Genomic DNA, 21,799 nt, shown 5'->3' on the forward strand with positions numbered 1-21,799 from the left:
TCCTTTTATCATTAAAATATTCATCTTTGTTTCATTTAAAATAAATAATAATAAAAAACTAACCATTAAAGAGTAAACCATTAATCTTCTGGAGTTCATTCCTCACTTTATTCACCCTCTGTACAGAATTAACAATGGCTAACATTTTGCAAGTGATATTTTCCACTCTAAGACATTAGCCTATTTACTTTCCGCAACTAGGCCTTTTATAATGAGCTGTTCCTGTACCAATTTTAGGAATCCAGAACTGAGGCAGAGAGGCTAGTTTTGCACACACACTCTCACTGTTAGTGTGTGGCAGGGCTGAGCAGTAGGACTTTGCCTCCAAAGTTTTTACTTAGCTAACCTGTCAGCCTTCAAGGTGAGGTTAAAGGAACAATGGGGTACAGTCACCGCTCCCCACTGTGAAGCCATCAGCTTAAATCCTTTACGAAGCCAGGAGCACGTGACAAGTGTCCACAGCTAATGCGGAAGAGTGAGGATGACATCTCTGCCCTCACTCAGGGAAGCCCTGTTCCTATTCCAGCACATACCAATCCAAGATCTGAAAATTTCTCAGGGTGTCCCCAGTCCTCTCAAATAATACTGTGAGTGCAAGCGCGCTAAGTCGCTTCAGTCACGTCTGATTCTTTGCAAGCCCATGGACCGTACCCCACCAGGCCGCTTTGTCCATGGGATTCTCCATGCATGAATACTGAAGTGGGTTGGCACTTCCTACTCTAGGGGATCTTCCTGACCCAAGGATCGGACCCACATCTCTTTCATCTGCTGTATTGGCAGGCGGGTTGTTTACCACTAATGCCACCCGGGAAGCCAGTAACACTGGAAAACCATCTAATTTTTTTCTTAACATTCAGTCCACTTAAAATTTAAAAATGGAATTTGCTATAGAACAATTTGAAAAAGATAAGTCGTGAAATCAATAGCAAATGTGCTTTCTCTATGTGGTTGTGGAAATGTTGGCTGAGGTGGAACAATGTTAGTGACGACAGCCACCATCTGTGTCTTTACAGTCAAGCTGGCGCCGTTCCCAAAGATCTAATCCCATTCTTACGTCTTTACGGCAACCCTATGGGCTACATATTATTATCCCTCCTTTAAATGGGATCTAGGGCACTGAGACATGGAATAACTGGTCCAAGGGCACACAGAGGTGGGATCTGAAACCCAACTCTAAAGGCCACATTCTTAACTGCTCTTCTACACAGCCACAGTGCTCTCCTACCTCGTGTGGCCCTGGGTCCTTCATTCTGTTCTGGTCCTTCCCTCGTAATGCTCACCTCTGGGACACTAGTGATGATACACAAGCCTTAGCCTACCCCTCTTCACACACAAGAGAACGTCACACAGTAAATGATAAATGTGCCCCAGGTTTCCCATTTGGAAAATAGAGAAAATAATAGTATTATCTCACAGGAGTGTTGGGAGGGTTGAATGAATTAAAATATTTATGTCAACACTTAGAAAAGTACCTGGTAAATGTAAGCACTCAATAAATGATGTCTGTTTTCATTTGTATGTGTTTTTGTAAGTTACAGAATCTGTTCTCTTTGGATACACTCTGACTCTAAATTATTTGGTAATGTTACAATACCATGCCTTTTACTGCTCCATAGAACACAGAGTGAAAATATTTCTAAGGTTAATGAATACTCAGGGGTTCTTAAAGCTGAAGTCTGAGTTCAAGGAGGGGGAAGGCATGTGGTGCCTGGTGCTGAGAGATGTTAACTCTTTAAAAGAGGTCAGAGCCTCTTTGCGCGTTCTTTCCCTCATCTGCTGCCTTACCTCAAGGGCGGCAACAGGGCAGCTGGATGCCAGGTACAGGTCCTGAGCCAGGTTGAAGTCATTGCTGAACATGGCAAGATGTCCTGCCAGAAGATTGTAGTCCTCTATTCCCTATAAATAAAAACAGTTTTAATGAGAAGAAACTCAAGGGTTTAATTTTTATTTAAGGACTGTGCTTAGGAAGAAGTGGTAGTATCTATCAGTTTTTGAGCTAGGTAAGACTAACTGCAGAAATTTAAATGCTTGACTCAGTATCATTTAAATGCTAATCTGATAATTCCCATAAGATGCTGTTTACCTTTATTTGTTCCAAGGACATCACCATGCCAACGTTTCCAATAGTCCGATAAACACGGATTGCAAACTCCACTTCCATGTGGTGTAGACAGGCTCTGGCCAGTTCATTCCAGGCAGCCTGATCATTGAGAATCTTGCACAGTTCCCAGGCATCAGAAAACCTGGCATTTGAATATATAAGCATAATCAAGGAGCTCTATTTGTTTCCTACTAGGCAGTTTTTCCCAGGGACAGGGAAGCCTCATGGGCTGCCGTCTATGGTGTCGCACAGTCGGACACGACTGAAGCGACTTAGCAGCAGCAGCAGCAGGCAGTTTTTAGACTGTATGTAATTTAATGTTATGCCTTAGATAAATTTTGCAAAAATATTTTTCAATCTTTAATCATTTCCAAGTTATAAAAGAACTACATAAACTTTTCTTCCTTTTTTGTATAGATGTTTTTTCCTGAATTTATTGAATTAATCTGAGTCTACGCTGTGTAACCACCCTCCCTCATCAGTAACTAATTCTACTCATTTATTTTTTGGTTTACTTGACACACATATGAAAATTATTTCTGCTGTCATATAAGTCTAATAACATTAGTATTCTATTCCTATAAGCTGGGAAATTTAAAATAGGTCAGCCCACTATGGCCTGCAGCTTCCTGCTTTGGGAAATAAAGTGTGAGTGGAAGACAGCCACTAGCCTGCCTACCCTTTATGGCCTGTCTGGGCTGCTCTCACTCCAACAACCAACCTGGGTAGTTGTGATGGACCCTATAGCCCTTAAAGCCTGAAATACCATTTTGACCATAACAGAAAAAGCTTACTGACTTCTGGTTTAAATCTTAACCACAAATGTCAATGAGACTTTTTGTGGGACTCCTATATTAATGAATATGTCATCCTCCCCATCTAATCATCAATCTAGTTTCCACCCAACACACACACAGTGAGCACTGCTATGTGCCAGGATCTGTGCATGGAACCAAGATGTAAGGATCAAATGTAGTCACTGTCCTTAGGTGGTCACACTTGGGGAAGGCAGAAGAGACAGGTGAGTAAACAGAGGACTATGACATAGCATGGCAGAGATACCAGGGTGCCTACAGTATGTGCATCTTTGTGCTTAGTGCGTTGCATAAATTATCTCGCTGGATCACCCTAACAACCCTATTCCCTATATACTATTATTATTTCTTCTTTATAAAGGAGGAAAGTGAGGCTTAGAGGCCTTAAGAAACCAGCCTAGTGGTAAGAGACAATGTGCTCTAAACCACTCTGCACACCAGATCCTGGCTCTGAGGCAACACATGAGAAAGGCCTCAATCTACACTGCCAGTGGTCAGGGGCTTCAGGGAAGGCTTCCTGGAGGAGAGGGCCCTGCTGAATGGTGGAGAATGAGGCGTTACTACCTACACAGACAGGGAAGGGCAGCCTAAGATGCGAAAGCAGCACATGCCAAGGCAGGAAATCATGAAACATTATTGAATTCAAGCAGTCAGTGGACAGAGAGCACTGGAGGAGTCAGGGCAGGTGAGGCTGGTATTACATCAGCAAGTGCTGAGCATGTCAGGCTGAGGTCCCCGAGAAATAGGGGTCTCTTCCTAAAGCCAGTGGGAAGTCACTGAGGATCAGACTCATTTTCCAAAGTGTGTGGAGAATAGATTGTCTTGAGGCTACCTGGAGAGCGAGCCGTCAGAAGTCACTCTGCTACACATTACTCCATTGGAAGGCCTGAGTTAAGGTGGGGGAATAGTGGAGGAGAAAAAGACCTGGGGGTGTGGGTGTGCGCTGTAGGGCATGTGCACAACATGATTTGGGCAGGGGGAGAAAAGGAGGCTGGGAAAGATGATGACGTGAGTTTGAGGAACTCGTGGACTCCCAGCTACACAGGACTGGGAGGCAGTGGTGATACAGGTTTAAGTCAAGGATGCATATTCTGGAGTTAACCTCATATATAAGGTATTGAAACCACCTTTGAGGAGATTCATTCTGGAAGAATAATTAGAGTGAGAAGATAAGACAGGAGCCCAAGGGACCCTGAGGAAGAGCAACATTTACACAAAGGAATTCACAGTCACCCTAAGAGGTGAGAGGAAAACGCAGGGATAGCTCAGAAAGTAAAGCGTCCACCTACAATGCAGGAGACCCAGGTTCGATCTCTGGGTCGGGAAGATCCCCTGGAGAAGGAAATGGCAATCCACTCCAGTACTCTTGCCTGGAGAATCCCATGGAAGGAGGAGCCTGGTGGGCTACAGCCCATGGGGTCACAAAGAGTCGGACATGACTGAGCGACTTCACTCACTTGAGGAGATTCACTCTGGAAGAATAATTAGAGTGAAAAGAGAAGAAAGGAGCCCAAGGGACCCTGAGGAAGAGCAACATTTACACAGAGGAATTCACTGTGGTCCTAAGAGGTGAGAGGAAAAAGCAGGGTAAAAAAAATCTCAAGTAAGATAAAATCAAACTTTGTTATGATGAAATTAAGGGAGTGTTGAAATAATTACATTTATTAGAATTTCACAATAACTGCGCTATTTGGGAGATTAGAAACCCTTTTTGTTCTGATGGGCTTTTCCCATAGTACAAAAGCCCTTCCTTTAGAATTTACATATATTCTCAAATCGATCATATCTGAGTTTCATGATAATCCCATGAAGTAAATGAGGTAAATACTATTATCTCCATCTTTTTTTTTTTGGTCATGCTGTGTGGCATGTGCGACCTTAGTTTCCCAACCAGTGATCGAACCTGTGCTCCTTGCATTGGAAGAGTATAGTCTTATTAAGCACTGGATGGCCAGGGAATTCCTTTCCATCTATTTTCACAAGATTTGACCTTTAAAATCACAAAGGGAAATGAGAAGCTCCACAAGAAGTGTTTAAGCCATACCTTTTTAGCATTAAAGTCTGTGTCAGCACCTGCCTCAGTTCATGAGGCCCCACCTCTTTTAAAGTGTCGAGGAAGCGGTGAGTGCTAAGGTAGATGTTGTTTATTTTTCCACTCTGGGTCTGGCAGGTCAACTCTCCATTATATAACAGCAAAGGTTTATGAGAGAAAGGAACTTTGGTGCCACCAGCCAGAATGACCTTGGATCCTATATTATAAAACAGACACCTTAATGTTGAAAACTAATAGCACACACATTAAAAAAAGAATGTTTTAATTTTAGTGCAATGGAAATGTAATTCTCAACAAACATACAAAAAAGTGATTAAGTACCTTGGATAGTGTCCTTGTGAAAGACATATGTGTATACCTTATCGTCATCGTAGGCGATAAATACACCTTTATCCATTGGCCAGTTTTCCCAAAGAACACCTTTAATGGTTGGCGAAAAATCTGGAATCTCATAGGTAGCATCATTAACCTAAAAATTAAGGATTTACAGATTTTACCCAAATCTGCACTTAAACCATTATCATTTGCCTTTGTAGGATGGAGCTTGTCTGCAGTCTTAGCTGGTAAAGCTTACCAACTCATATTCAACTCATCAACATCCCAAGATAAATGAAGAAAAGTTTCTTTTCCCCTTTCTATACTAAGCATGGCTTTAAAAAAAACTGTAGTTACATGCAAAGTCAAGGGTTTTATCTAAAATTTGGTGAATTTGCAGGAAAAACTACAAGTCTGGACACAAAACTTCAGGTTAAGAAAAAAAGTTGAAGTTGCTCAGAATGATAACAGAAATATTAACTATGAACACACTTGTGCTTAGAAAATTATCAATAATATTGGGTACAGAAATGCTCCAACTAGAGAAGAAACAAATAATTCATACATGATTTGAGATCTAAATAAATTCCACTTGATACATTTTATTTAAAAACACGCATTCCGACAATGTATTCCAACAAACTGTAATTATAGTAATATAAGCTATTAAAAAAAATCAACCCATATATTCCTATAAACTCAGGCAGATAGGTTTATATATATATCCTGAAAGGAAATCTCTACAAGATTGAATTTCCTTATTAAGCAGGGGGAACTCAAGGTCATCTTTACATTCAGGTCATTTTTCCTCATTTATTTTGTAACTGAGAAATGGGTTGGAAAGAACTAGAATATTAGGAATTTTGAATAAATAATCCAGGCACTTCTGTTGAAACCTGTTATACATTTGTCAAAGACAGAAAAGAAAAGAAATAAAGAAAAGAGAAAAAGAAAAAGGGAGGAAGGAAGTTTTACTATCTAGGAGAGTATATCGTGAAGTGAGAGCTGTCTTCAGGGAATGTGTCTTCACTGTGGTAAAGCTAAGACACCTGGGAACAGTTATTAAGGTTCAGTCCAAGCACAGCTGTAGGCTGTGTGAACTATGAACAAAAATATACTAATTGGATATTAAAAAAAAAATCCAAGTATAGTAAGTGAGATAAAACCACAATATTTCCTTTTTTCTAAATTAAGCCTTGTAAAAGTTAAGGATGTTTAAAAAAAAAGAGTAACTAAATCTAAAAATCTTAATCAACCCTGACTATTCACTGGAAGACTGACGCTGAAGCTCCAATACTTTGGCCACCTGATGTGAAGAACTGACTCACTGGAAAACACCCTGATGCTGGGAAAGAGTGGAGGCAGGAGCAGAAGAGAGTGACATGAGGATGAGATGGTTGGATGGCATCACCAGCTCAAAGGACATGACTCTGAGCAAACTCCTCCAAGATAAAAACTTCCTTTATCTTGGACATGAGACAGTCAAGGACCGGGAAGCCTGGTATGCTGCAATCCATGGGATCGCAAAGAATCAGACACAATTGAATGACTGAACAACAATAAAAAATGTCTAAAAATGGATTCATCTGTTTTTAAATCACCTGATTAAAAAAAAATCTTTCCTTAGTGTTCAGGATCTTTAAGAGAAGAGGAAAATCAACTGAGGCGGGCAGAAAGGACAGGGAACGGTCCTTGCTCTCTGAAGCTATTGCATTTCCGGGGAGAAAACTCATGTTATCTGAAGATACACTGTAGTACTGTGCCATAAATAAGGTTAAAATGATACAGAATAAGGACTGTTCTTTCCATTAAAAAGTCTAAGAGTTTTTAACACTTAAAAATTACAAATAATGTAAAAAGTTTTATAGATGAAAAGTCGTGAAAACAAATCACAAATATACCACAAACATAATAACAAAGTACCATAATTCTCCACATTGTTTAAGAGAAAGTGATCTTATATACAAAATATATTTTAAAAACACTTTTTTCATATGTTGCCATTTTAAAAAATAACTATTTGAAAACTTTTCTAGACTTACTGGACAGTAGACATATCCATCACTTTTTTCATCAATGAAAACTAATCTGGTCCCATTTGGGTCAGGAAAAATCTTTTTCACACTGACGGGATGTCGATAATCATTAACAAACTGCCAGTCTTCAATGTAGAAATACTGAATAACACCAGTCTAAAAAAATCCAGTCATAGAAATGAAAGGTTGTCAAGAAAATACTGTCTTCTCAGCATTTATGTTAAACTATTTCCTAATTTGAAAAAAATAAGTCATATTTTTGATCAAGGAAGAGTCTAAAAATAATATTTACTATATAAGCCAAGTACAGATCCAAGAAAGTAAGTTAAATGAGTATGTACATCCGAGTCAACAGTCTATTATTAGTTCTAACATCCTTAGTCATATTAAGGCTTAACTGATTTTCAGATTTTCCACTTGTAAGAAATACTCTTATTGGTTAAAAGTAACTTTCAAGTCATATTACTTAAAATATTTTTGCTGTTAACAAATTAGAAAATTAAGTTTAAAATAAACAAAAACCCACAAGATACAGTCATAGTTCTTTAACAACAATGAACACGTAGACATCAACATTTAGAAATATACCATTTAAACTCACTCAAAAAAATGAAATACTTAGGTGTAAATTTAACAAAGCATGCATAGAACTTGTGTGTTAAAAACTAAAAATCACTAATGAAAGAATCCAAGAATATTTAAATAAATGGAGAGGTATACTGTGTTCATGGATTGGTGTCAGAATAAAGACGTTATTTCTCCTGAACTGACAGACAAGATTTTTTTGTAGATACAGACAAGATTATTCTAAAATTTACATGGCCCTGCACAGGAACTAGAATAGGTAAAACAGTTGTGAAAAAAAATGGGAAAATTAGTCTTTTTTTTTTTTTTTTTTTAATAGCTACAGTGATCATTGTGTAGTACTGGTGGAGGGACAGACACACAGACCACTGGAATAGACTAGAAAAGCCAGACTGTTATCAGGGATTAAGGTAGAGGCAAGAAGAAAGTGGGTGTGGAGATAAATGCAACATGAAGGATCCTGGCGGAGACAGAATTGTTCTATATCTTGCCTGTTAATGTCAATACCTTGGTTGTGATATGTAATATAATGTTACCATTGGGAGAAACCAGGAAAAGGATTTATAGGATCTCTCTGTATTGTTTCTTATACCTGCAGGTGAGTCTACGATGATCCCAAAATAGAAAGTTTAATTAAAATAAAAACACATGTTAACATCTGACATTTCTATTCAGGCCAAGATGGCGTGACTGGACTTAATTTGCCCACCCAAAAGAACCAAAAATAACAGACAAAATACATGAAATATGATTTTCAAGATACTGGAATAAGGCAACATAGGATAAGGGTCTCTTGGAGATGGGAAACAAGCTAAGTCCTGTGATTGCTCCAGTTTTTGCCTTGGGAGAGTCTTCAAGCCATGGCAAACCGGGGGAACATGCCGGTGGAGCGCGACTCCCTGAGCTGCAGAGACTGAGCTGAGGATCCAGTGGGGCAGAAGGGAGGTGGCTAGACTTGCAGCGTATAACACCAGAGAGGAGAGAGATGCACTGAGAGAGCACTGAAGATCTTCAGAGGGTCCACCCTGAGTCTTCAGCAGAGTACTGATCACTGCACACTTAGAAAATTGTCAAAGCCAGGGAGAAGAACCATCCAAAGGCATTAGAGGAAACAGTGACTGGCACTCACAGAGAATTGGGAACAGTGACTGTTTCCAACTGGCAGATTAGAAAACGTAATTCACAGGAAGTGTGTTCACAAGAGAGTTCCAGAAAAACATCTATTTCTGCTTTCTTGACTATGCCAAAGCCTTTGACTGTGTGGATCACAATAAACTGGAAAATTCTGAAAGAGATGGGAATACCAGACCACCTAACCTGCCTCTTGAGAAATCTGTATGCAGGTCAGGAAGCAACAGTTAGAACTGGACATGGAACGACAGACTGGTTCCAAATAGGAAAAGGAGTACATCAAGGCTGTATATTGTCACCCTGCTTATTTAACTTATATGCAGAGTACATCATGAGAAACACTGGACTGGAAGGAGCACAAGCTGGAATCAAGATTACTGGGAGAAATATCAATAACCTCATTATGCAGATGACACCACCCTTATAGCAGAAAGTGAAGAGGAACTCAGAAGCCTCTTGATGAAAGTGAAAGAGGAGAGTGAAAAAGATAAGCATATATAAACATATATACACACACACACACACACACACACACACATATAGCTTCCCTGCTTATTTTATAGAGTTAATGAGATAAAATAAGTGAGATCAGGGCTTTATAAATTGTTGTGTGTTATATAAATGTACTATTAATTTATTTACTACTTATTTACCATATCACCACCACTTTATCTGATACATGAGACCTACCTTACTCATGTGTATAAGCTCAAAAACTGATTTTGGGTCAAATTTAAATTTAAAAAGTCTCTCTTCTGGCAATAAGCATGTTTTTAAATATGCTCTTTTAAAAACACAATGTGAGAAAACAGAACCTTTGAAACAGTGATTAATTGCCTTTCTAATGAAGGACAGGGAAGCCTGTGTGCTGCAGTCCATGGGGGAGTCAGACATTGCTGAGCAACTGAACAATAGCAACAAATGTGGAAACAATGCCTTTTTTTTTAAACCAATTTAGTGAATTCTTCTAGAGGCTAAGCAAGGTAACAGGTATGATATGCTTTGAAAAATCTTTAAAAGTTTTTACAAATATAAATGCTATTACTAAACTATGCTTTATGCATATGTGGCTAATGTAACATCTAAGAGTACAGGGTGTTGATGGTTCAAATGACCAAAAGGTTGAAGTGGGATTCTCAATATTCAATTAATTTTAATTAAATGCCTGCTAAATGTAGGCATTGGATAGCTATAGTTGAATGAGGTGTCTTACATTTGTCATCAAATTAAATCCTGAAAGCATCAAGATAAGGAAAATGAGACTGGAAGTGTCAAGCAGCAAGTAACAGGACTAGTATTTGAGCCCAGGTTGTCCAGACTCCAAAGTCTGTCCTTTTCATTGTGCCATCAAAGTTGCTTATAGTTACAAAAGCACTTGATAATAGCAAATCACACCAAAGTGCTCTACATACATATATAATAATTTTTTGCACATATAATGCTTCCCAGGTGGCTCAGTGGTAAAGATTCTGCCTGCCAATGCAGGAGGCGTGGGTTTGCTTCCTGGTTTGGGAAGAGCCCCTGGAGGGGGAAATGGCAACCCACTCCAGTATTCTTGCCTGGATAATCCCAAAGACAGAAGAAAACTACAGTCCATGGGGTTGCGAAGAGTTGGACACAAGTGAGTAACTGAGCATATATGCATGTATGCGCATATAATATCTATATAACATATATATACACACACGTATATAATAAATTACAAGGTAAAAATGAGAAATTTTCCCACATTCTATATTACAGAAGACAACACGTACATCTGTGCCATAGATGAGGAAATCACCAGTTAAGGCATGACATAAAATACGGCACTTATCATCCACTGCTGGGAAAAGTCGCGTCTCACGTTCTTCTTGAGCATCCAACATTTCACTTTCTATCTAAAACAAAGAATAATAGTGGCTCATAGACTTAACTGAATAAATCTGGTTTGCAATATCTAGGGGGTAATGGGAGTCTTTTTCTTAAATTCAACTAAATATTTAGGCTCACCAGATAAAGCACTTTACTCAGAAAGGTATCAGGCAGGAACCCAGCTTGCCAGCAAGGCAATTAAATATCCCTTTGAACGAGTTTCCCTGGTGGCTCAGATGGTAAAGAATCTGGCTGCAATGCAGCAAACAGGGTTTGACCCCTGGGTTGGGAAGATCCCCTGGAGAATGGAATAGCTACCTACTCCACTAATTCTTGTCTGGAGAATTCCATGGACAGAGGAGCCTGATGGGCCACAGTTCAAGGGGGTGCAAAGAGTCAGACAGGACTGAGCGACTGACACTTTCACTTTCTTTAACGGTAATAGTCTTTGCAGTAGCCTCTGCAGTTGTCTTGTAGCTAATCTCTTTGGCTTCCCAGAAGTAAAGAGCCAAGAAATACATGTGGGAAGTGTCCTGGTTGAGAAGCCTCATATTTCAAGGGCCAACATCTCTTGAACAACTCATGGAGCATAGTTTCAAGATCCCCACCAGTGACAGGACCAAACACATGGGTCAATCCATTCCAGGAAGCCAGACCTATGGCATTCCCATCAGTTTTTACAACTTACTTATAGTTCCTTCTAGACGCACTTTACATGGCCATTTTTACATAAGCCATGTTATAAGCAGCACAGCTGAAACGTTGTTGGGTTTCTTGGGAACAGAGTTAAAGGGTTAACTGAGGGTTGATCTCATGAGGTTACTCTCATGACAAACTCAAAAGAGTTTTGTCAGTCCTTTATTACATACAGCTTTCTAGCTAGTCTGTACATGGTTGCTTCTTGACCAAAGTTCTTGATTATAAAACACTAGGCTATTCATTGTCATCACTGACCTAAGCAGGCCATGGGACACCAAAAATACTTACCAGATGTAATTGGACTTTGCCTTCAAAAAGTGCAGACGCATAGTCAGAATAAAGGCAAACACTGGCTACTGTCCCCAGATATTCCACATCTTTCAATTTTTTAACAGCTGTAGTAATCAAAACAAAAACAAACACAATAAAATATAGACAAAATGATCTAATCTAATGATCTGCAAATAAGTTTTAAATGTGTGCCTTTGAAAGAATATTCTGAACCTGAAAGTTTAATTTTAGCCATTCTAAAGAAAATCTTAGTTGCCATATAAATTTGCCTTTAGGAATTTCATAGTGGTTCACAAGAAACAAAGTAATAAAAAATAAAGTCACTTGCAAAATAACCAAAAATTAAACCTTAGTGACAAGAAGCTTAATGGACCATCTGAGGATAATTCTCAGGCTGGCTCTGTTCCTGAGGGACATCTGACCTCCTGTGGGAAAGAGGAGAAGGAGGAGGAGGAGGAGGAGGAGAAGAAAAAGTGAGGCTCCCTTCAGATGTCAGTGGTTATTCAAGTATACAGTGGAAGGGGTAGGGAATTAACATTTATGATGCTGTGAAAGTGCTGCACTCAATATACCAGCAAATTTGGAAAACTCAGCAGTGGCCACAGGACTGGAAAAGGTCAGTTTTCATTCCAATCCCAAAGAAAGGCAATGCCAAAGAATGCTCAAACTACTGCACAATTGCACTCATCTCACATGCTAGTAAAGTAATGCTCAAAATTCTGCAGGCCAGGCTTCAGCAATACGTGAACCATGAACTCCCTGATGTTCAAGCTGGTTTTAGAAAAGGCAGAAGAACCAGAGATCAAATTGCCAACATCCGCTGGATCCTGGAAAAAGCAAGAGAGTTCCAGAAAAACATTGATTTCTGCTTTTTTGACTATGCCAAAGCCTTTGACTGTGTGGATCACAATAAACTGTGGAAAATTCTGAGAGAGATGGGAATACCAGACCACCTGACCTGCCTTTTGAGAAATCTGTATGCAGGTCAGGAAGCAACAGTTAGAACTGGACATGGAATGACAGACTGGTTCCAAATAGGAAAAGGAGTACGTCAAGGCTGTATGTTGTCACCCTGCTTATTTAACTTATATGCAGAGTACATCATGAGGAACACTGGACTGGAAGAAACACAAGCTGAAATCAAGATTGCTGGGAGAAATATCATTAACCTCAGCTATGCAGATGACACCACCCTTATGGAAGAAAGTGAAGAGGAGCTAAAGATCCTCTTGATGAAAGTGAAAGAGGAGAGCAAAAAAGTTGGCTTAAAGCTCAACATTCAGAAAACAAAGATCATGGCATCTGGTCCCATCACTTCAAGGGAAACAGATGGGGAAACAGTAGAAACGGTGTCAGACTTTATGTTTTGGGGCTCCAAAATCACTGCAGATGGTGACGGCAGCCATGAAATTAAAAGACGCTTACTCCTTGGAAGAAAAGTTATGACCAACCTACCTAGATAGTATATTCAAAAGCAGAGACATTACTTTGCCGACTAAGGTCCGTCTAGTCAAGGCTGTAGTTTTTCCCGTAGTCATGTATGGATGTGAGAGTTGGACTGTGAAGAAGGCTGAGCGCCGAAGAATTGATGCGTTTGAACTGTGGTGTTGGAGAAGACTCTTGAGGGTCCCCTGGACTGCAAGGAGATCCAACCAGTCCATTCTGAAGGAGATCAGCCCTGGGATTTCTTTGGAAGGAATGATGCTAAAGCTGAAGCTCCAGTACTTTGGCCACCTCATGCGAAGAGTTGACTCATTGGAAAAGACTCTGATGCTGGGAGGGATTGGGGGCAGGAGGAGAAGGGGACGACCGAGGATGAGATGGCTGGAAGGCATCACGGACTCGATGGACGCGAGTGTGAGTGAACTCCAGGAGATGGTGATGGACAGGGAGGCCTGGCATGCTGTGATTCATGGGGTCGCAAAGAGTCGGACACGACTGAGCGACTGAACTGACTGAACTGAAGTACCTACCAGACCAACAGGTGCCTAAGAAAGACCAGGCGCAAAAGATCACATATTTTATTCCATGTAATTTTTCTCATAACCCTTTACAAGTAGAAGAATCTTCATTTTCCAGATGAGGAAACCAAGGCTCAGAGGGGTAAAGAATTTGTCTACAGTCACCCAGCTAAAAGGGGAAGAAGGGAATTTAAACCCAGGGCCCAATTCTAAAGAACACAATCTGCTCAGAATACCACAGTGTCTTCACAACAAAGATAAAGAACAAAACCTTTCCCAAAACTATGCAAAATTTTTAGAAGATTCGCAAAAAACCATTTAAGCTAAGAAAGAGATGTCTGAAGAAAAAGAAAGATTTGGTCTTAAAAGAAACTACTAGTGCTTCCCAAACAAACAAACAGACAAGACAAAAAAAAAACAAATTATATGTTAGATAAGAAAACAACTGGATTTAGACTTGCCATTCTCGCCAAGGACATAAAACCAAGCTCGATTATTCATTCCCACAGCCAGGTGATAAAGTCCCACTGCTACAAAGTTGGGCTCCACGGCGACAGAAACTGTGATTGGCAGTTCCTGTAACAGAGAAAAGGAGCAGTAGTGAATCAACTGTCAACACTGCATTAATTTTATTGACAAGTGAAGAGAACACTGTTTTTGTACTCCTTCAACAGGGTTGGCTACGGTGACTTCAAGGAGGGAGGTGAGGTATGCAATCCTGGTGCTGCAGGCATCTCCAAGGATGGGGAGCTTGGTCAGGAACACGTGCAGTGAGCCCCTCTGGGTGGACAGTGCCAGCAGCTGGCCATCATCTGTCCAGGACAAGGTGCCCAGCCCTGAAATGACGGAGCACATAAAGGATTATTTAAAAACAGATATGCTGTTACAAGAAACCAAGCACACTAAATATCTTCACTTAAGCTACCAGAGGCATAAAAATCTTCAAAGTTTTAAAAAAAATAGTGGACATAGCTTTTATTTTGACTAGGAGATTCATCATGGATTGGCTTATGAGCATGAGCCCCGATGCATTCAAAACTGGCTCAAAGGGAAATATATCAGAATTCAGATTTTGCAACTGGATTTGGGATAAAATACAACAGAAATCTTTGAGTCAAAGTATATTCACATCCTCCTAGTCAAGAAGTTTTTTTTTTGTTTTTAGTCACTGAGTCATTTCCAACTCTTTTGTGACCCCATGCACTGTAGCCAGCCAGGATCCTCTGTCCATGAGATTTCACAGGCAAGAGTAATGGAGTGGGTTGTCATTTCCTTCTCCAGGGCATCTTCGTGACCCAGGGATTGAATCTGCGCCTCCTGCAAAGGCAGGTGGATTCTTTACCACCGAGCCAACTGCGAAGCCCAGTCAAGGAGTATGACCCGACATAATTACTAATAAAGAGGCTACTTGAGGGAATTCTAGTGAAAGGTGTAAATTTGCTTCCTCCTACAATGAATGCAAACCATACGTTAACAAACACATTACTCTCTTACTAAAATGATCAAACGCCAACTTGCTTCAGAAAAATCAATACCTTTATGTTCATCATCCAGGCTGACTATAGCATACATGTCTCTTAATTCGGCCAAGTCATGGATTTTAATGCTGAAAAATAGAAAAAAAATATATATATATATATTTTAAATATGAGCACTAAGTTAAATTCAAGCAATTATAAGCTATGGAACAGGTCAGTGTTCTCCAAAAAGGGATGTACAGGAGGATCTATAGGGTTAAGGTAAAAAAATATTAAACTTTCCATATTTAATTATATTTTCTTTAAAATTTTTATTTGTTGATCAGGGGTGGGAGTGGGGCCCAGCTTAGTTCTTTGATCTACAGTCAGGAACAAGGAGGCTGAAGATCCTGAGGAAAAGTTTGAGTCAGAAAACTTTCCCCTGAGCAGTACTGATTATTGTAAAATGAAGCAGGTTTCTCTTTGCAATGTGTCCTCCCCTCCTCTCCCCCCATCCACTGCTCTAAGAGTTCCTTCCTACAAAAATAAGTGAGGTATAACAGAAAGATTTGGAAAGGCCTAGGTGGAAAGCTCTGAAAAGTGGAGGTATAATGTTACTTCAAAGGGTTATTGTGAAGGGTAAGTAGGCTTATGCAAGTGAAACCTGTGTAGCATGATGTTGGGACCTAATAGTGGTATTTCTTTCTTCCTGTCTCCCTTGCTCTCTCCTTCATTTGTCCCTTCTCCACCCTCCCAGTGCTTCTTCTTCATATATTTTCTGTTTTCATTTAATTAAATTTTTTATATAATTGTAGGTCCACATGTGACTGTAAGAAATAACAGAGAGAACCAAGAGCCCAGAAGTAAATCCACAATGGGAAAAAGACAGTCTATTCAGCAAGTGGCGCTGGGGAAGCTGGACAGCTGCACGTAGATCAGATGTTAGAGCACATCCTCAAAAGGGTGATGTGCACCCTTTTGTGCACACCACACACAAAAATAAACTCAAAATGGCTTAAAGACAAATCTAAGACAAGATAGTAGAAAACTCTTAGAAGGGAACATCGGCAAAACATTCTCTGACATAAATCGTATCAATGTTTTCTTAGGTCAGTCTAGCAAGGCAATAGAAATAAAAGTGAAAATAAACAAATGGGATTTAATCAAAATTAACAAAATTTGGCACAGCAAAGGAGACCATTAAAAAAAAAACCAACAACGAAAAGAACTTACAGAATGGGAGAAAGTATTTGCAAATGATGCGACAGACAAGGGCTTAATCTCCAAAATATATAAACAGCTCATACAGCTCAACAAAAAAACCAAACAACCCAATTGAAAAATGAGCAGAAGACTTTAATGGACATTTTTCCAAAGACAACATACAGATGGCCAGTAGGCACATAAAAATGTACCCTCGACTGAGTTGCTTCCTATGTTCCAAGTCGTCAAATTTCTGAGTATAAAGATGTTTGTAGTATTGCTTTGTTAGTGGTTTTCAGATCTGTAGTGAAACTTCTATTTCACTCATGATATTGGTGAACTGTATTCTATTTTCGTCATCCTTGCTAGAGATTTATCAATTTTCCCCCCAAACCCCTAGCTTTTAAATTTTTTCCCTGTTTTCAATTTCTGCTCTTTGTTACTTTCTTCCTTCTGCTCTGGGCTTGTTTTGCTCTTTCTAGTTTTTTGAGATAGGAACATTGATAATTGATTAGATGTCTTTTCTCTTTCCTCTATATCAATTTAGTACTATAAATTTTCTTCTCAGCACTGTTTTTGCTGCCTGAAATAGATATTGCTATGTACATCTATTGAAGATTGAAGACAGGAGCAGAAGGGGACAACAGAGAATGAGATGGTTGGATGGCATCACCAACTCAATGGATGTGAGTTTGAGCAAGCTCTGGGAGATGGTGAAGAATAGGGAAGCCTGGCATGCATGGGGTCACAAAGAGTTGGACACTACTGAGTGACTGAACAACAAATGTACATTTCCATTTTCACTCAGTTCTATGTATTTTCTAGTTTACTTTTACTCTTTGACCCATGAATTGTTTGGAAGTAGGCTAATGTCTAAGTACACAGAGAATTTCCTGTTGTTACCAATTTCAAGTGTGATTACATGATGGCTTAACACATTTTGTATGATTTCAATTTGTTGAGGTTTGTTTCACACTCCAGGATATGGTCTACACTGGTGAATGCTCCATGGGTGTCTGGAAAAAATGTGTACTCTGTTGTTGCTGGGTGGAGTGTTCTGTAGATGTCTGCTAGGTCTAGTTGGTTTATAGTGTTATCCAAGTCTGTTGAGAGTTTAACTAAGTTACACCATGATATAGCTGCCCTGGCATCTATTTTGTTTGGCCAAATGGCCTGCAGTGATCTTAAATGAACACTAGTCCCTTTATGAACATGCATGCCCTCTTCCATAGCAGCCCACGGTCATAAACAAATATAAGTTCCTGATGTGATTTCACCAGTAGCCTTGTGACCAACACCTTCACTTTATCTACTGTTATTTTCCGTTTCTATTGCCTTCCTTTTATTTTTGACATTCCAAGTTTCATTCTGTCATCTGTTATCTCCTATCTGAAGAACCTCCTTCAGTAGTTCTTTTAGAGGAGGCCCACTGGCAGTAAATTCTCTTCATTTTCCTTCATCTGAGAATGTTTATTTCACCTTCATTACTGATTGCTATTTTTACTGGATATAGATGGAAGTTTGGTTGACGATTCTTTTCTTTCAGCAATTTAAGAGTGTTAGGAGTTTCCTCCTGGTCACTACGGTTTACGGTGAGAAATCTGCTGTCATTCAAAATGTTCTCTTTCAAACCTTTTCTTTGCCTTTAGTTTTTAGCAGTTTAACCATGATGAGTCTGGGCCTAGATTTCTTTGGATTTATCCTTTTGGGGGTTTGCTGAGCTTGTATAATATATAGGTTGTCTTTTGTCAAACATGAGATGCTTCCAACCTTTATTTTTGAGATTTTAATGACACAAATGTTACACATTTTGGTAGTTTCAAGGTCCCTGAGGCTGTTTTTTTAAAAAATCTTTTCCTCTGTGTTCAGAATGGGTATTTCTATTCATCTATCTTTAAGTTCACCAACTCTTTTACTGTGATTTCTATTCTGATATTACACACACTGTATTAATTTTATTTTTTCAGTTCTAGAATTGCCATTTGGTTCTTCTTTATAGGTTCCATTTTTCCCCCCCCTGAGGTTATGTTTCAGTCTGTTTTGAGAATGCTGTTACCTTTTGGAACATTTTTATAATAGCTGCTACACGCATCACCTCAGCACTGGGGTCCTTTGATTGTCTTTTCTCAAGTCAGTCAAAATTTTCCTGATTCTTCATGTGTCAAGCAAATTGGGGTTATATTCTGGACAGTTTGACAATTATGTTATGAGACTCTGTCTTGTTTAAATCCCACGGAAGAAGTTAAATTTTTTTTTTTAAGGAGGCAATTGGCCCAGTTGGGTTCGGGCCACACATTTCGACCAGCCTTCTGTGGGCTATGATTTCAATGTCTGTTCCACTTCCAAACCCTTTGCAGTGGTATTCAGGTATGTCCTTGTATGGTCCACTCAGTGGCCAGTACAGGACCTGGGCTATGGTCTATCCCTTAGTTCAGTTCTCAAAGTCTTTGTCAGGCACGTAGGATATGACACACACACAAAGCTCAGAGATGAACCTGGGACTTCATAAGTATCTTTGTAGGATTACTTTCCAGAGTTCCTCCTTCTCTAGGACCTCCCAGGTATATCAGAATATACCTGGACTTCCCCTTGTTGGTCTTCCAGCACAAAAGCTGGGCTCTAGTTATTCTCCTTTGGTCTCCCTACAACTGCACCGGCAGCCAAGCAGAGAAAGGACAGAGAGAAAAATAAACAGCGGGGGTATGCCCCATCTTCTTGGGACCACAGTTCCCCCAACTGGAGAGGAAGGTTAGCTTCCTTCAGGGTTTCAGGTGCCTGTGGGTCCTTGCTGTCACTGCCATGGTGGACCGCTTGATGGCTAGGGCACGAAAGAACAAAGAAGGGGGGGGGAAAAAAGAGAAAATTGAGGGATTTCCCCAACTTAGTTTGAGTGTTAGGAGTTCTCTTTACTGAAAGTTCAGCCAGAACTAAAGGGCTTCTTTCAGAGCTCTGTCTGTCTCTGCTCCAGTGCTTACGTCCAGGTCTCAGGCTGCCTTGAGTCCTGGCTGAGACCAGAAGACACACAGGAGACTCACTGCTGGCTCAGTGGTACTTCAAATGCGGGCTTTCTTCTCCAATCTGCCTGCTAGTATTTACTTTTCAGAATCCTTACATAGTTGTTTCATGAGTTCTCTTCAGGTTTTATGGCTGTATTTGGTGAGAGAGACAGGGTCAAGGGTACTTACTCCCTGTTACCCAGAAGTGCCCATTTTATTTTTATGACTGATTTTAAAGTATACTCCATTTTAGGTTTTGTATCCGGTACACATTTAGTATTTTAGGTTTTACCCTGAGTGTTCAAGGCAAAGGTAAAGGTATCTTAGAAATTTTCAACTGCAAATATGTTCCAATAGTGCAAGTATGGTGGATAGATGAACATTAGTTAACAACATCTTGTTGAATCTCTTGACTATTCCTTAAATAAGCTTTCCTAGGAATACGTGAATATAACTTACCAGTTATCACCACACGTAGCAGCTTTGTTAAGGGTCTGTGATACTGCAATACTGGTTAGATTGTCTTTATGGTCATGAGCCTGAAATATCTCTTGACCGATCTCTCGAATATGAGTGGAAATGACCACAAAATTTCCACGAGAAAAACCAATCATGATGTAGCCATCACCGTACCTACAGCAACAAAGGCAGTAATACAGTAAAAGGAAGATTAACTGTCATTTGCAATACAGGAATAAAAAAGTACCTTAACATTAAGGAAATAGAGAATATCATTTATCAAGGGCCTATTTGCCAGATAACATGCTAGGTAGTTTCACATGTTAAGTCTCAGACTGCAATCCAGAAAATGTCACATAGAGGAGTGAAAATGCTACAGACAAAAAAGAAACACATTATAATTAGTAAGGAAAAACTCTGTGTATTGTGCTTCTGTACATACCAGCTGTAGCAGACAATGTTGCCATAGTGTTGCTGAAACTCCATATCAACTGGGTTATCTGGTTCATTCAGATTAAAAAGAAACAAAGTTTTCTTGCCAACCACTACACTTATCTGCCAAAAATAGGAATTATGAGAGGAATGTTCAGTACTTCATGAAAAGACTAATAAGCAAATTCAAATAGCATAAACTTAATTTAGAAAAACAACTGAGCCAAATTTAGTGTTAAATGTTATAAATTAATAAGGAAACAACGTGACTAACTCAACACATTTGTACCATTTTCCTAAAATGTAATCTGGGAAGGATCCTTGGGTTTACACATACCCAATATACCCTTGGAAGTATACTAAAATAGCTCGATGGAATAACTTTTTAAAATTCTCTGTACCTCTAATAAGAGTACCGTGCAGTACAAGAAGGTAAGTGTGACACAGTTCCATTGGAATTAAACTCACATTCAGAGTATAGCAACTCTTCTACCCTAAGGCCATCTGATTTTGATTCTGAACCACGTGGGACTACCTGTCCACACCTGTGTGGATAATCTAGCTCAGCTTTTTATATCATCACTTTTTCCATCACCGCAGGGCACTGGTCAATGTGGCTAGACTAGTTTCCCTGTTACCCACAGGCCAATACTAAACTGTAATTCTCAGCTGAGCGTGTAACTGTATTGAGACAGAAGAGTACATTACCAATTTGGGCTCACTAAGGGTAATGGATATATATATATATATATATATATATATATATATAAACAGAAACACTTTGGTATATTTCCTTGCGTTGAAGATGCTATCGGTTATGAGTCATTATCAATATAACATCTTTTTAAGAAATAAAGAAAAACATTACTTCATTAAATATATTCTGGTTGACTGTGAAAACCATCTGGACTTCAGAATGTTAAAATGTGGCAGGGAAAATAAATCTAAGGTGTTAAAAAAATAAAACCAGTAATTTCTGGCATTCTGGTCCCCATATCTGAAAAGAATGAAAAAATCTGAAAGATACAGAAATCAATACTCTTGTTTTTCAAGGCGCCCCCACTGTTTTTGCTACCATACGGAGAGCAACAACAGTGCTACAGGACGCTGTCTTCAACTGTTTTGATGTTAGGTGGCAGCAGAAACAACATTTAGGCCTGAGAAACTGGGGTCTATGTTGGTTTAATAAGTGATGCACCATAATTATTTTAATGGAGATTCTGAACCATCCCAGAAAAGGAGACAGTATATCCTACAAAATTACCAAAATAAGTTGGGCCTGGATTTAGAACACTTACTGTGCTTTCAGCAGCGGAGGTTCGGTCATTAGTCTTCATCATGGAAAACTGCATGTCACTAGGCTCCGATCTCACTGGTATCTGTGGAGATGAACACAGTATCACCATGAATA

The 21,799-nt window shown here is 39.5% G+C and overlaps 1 protein-coding gene across 1 annotated transcript in view; it reads right to left on the bottom strand.

Annotated features, from left to right (window-relative positions):
- LOC128071319 (WD repeat-containing protein 19-like) overlaps positions 1 to 21,799 on the bottom strand; it is a gene marked incomplete at both ends in the record, with an annotated part of 122,456 nt that overhangs the window by 25,239 nt on the left and 75,418 nt on the right. The window contains 13 exons of the mRNA XM_052664204.1: positions 1,786 to 1,896; positions 2,084 to 2,243; positions 4,961 to 5,165; positions 5,291 to 5,438; positions 7,327 to 7,476; positions 10,794 to 10,916; positions 11,878 to 11,984; positions 14,303 to 14,417; positions 14,505 to 14,677; positions 15,377 to 15,447; positions 19,957 to 20,130; positions 20,399 to 20,511; positions 21,687 to 21,767. Coding sequence (XP_052520164.1) covers positions 1,786 to 1,896; positions 2,084 to 2,243; positions 4,961 to 5,165; positions 5,291 to 5,438; positions 7,327 to 7,476; positions 10,794 to 10,916; positions 11,878 to 11,984; positions 14,303 to 14,417; positions 14,505 to 14,677; positions 15,377 to 15,447; positions 19,957 to 20,130; positions 20,399 to 20,511; positions 21,687 to 21,767 — 1,731 coding nt within the window. The remainder of the gene's footprint in view (positions 1 to 1,785; positions 1,897 to 2,083; positions 2,244 to 4,960; positions 5,166 to 5,290; positions 5,439 to 7,326; positions 7,477 to 10,793; positions 10,917 to 11,877; positions 11,985 to 14,302; positions 14,418 to 14,504; positions 14,678 to 15,376; positions 15,448 to 19,956; positions 20,131 to 20,398; positions 20,512 to 21,686; positions 21,768 to 21,799) is intronic.

Source organism: Budorcas taxicolor, unplaced genomic scaffold (assembly GCF_023091745.1).
Source record: "Budorcas taxicolor isolate Tak-1 unplaced genomic scaffold, Takin1.1 scaffold348, whole genome shotgun sequence".
NCBI classification, from domain to species: Eukaryota; Metazoa; Chordata; class Mammalia; order Artiodactyla; family Bovidae; genus Budorcas; species Budorcas taxicolor.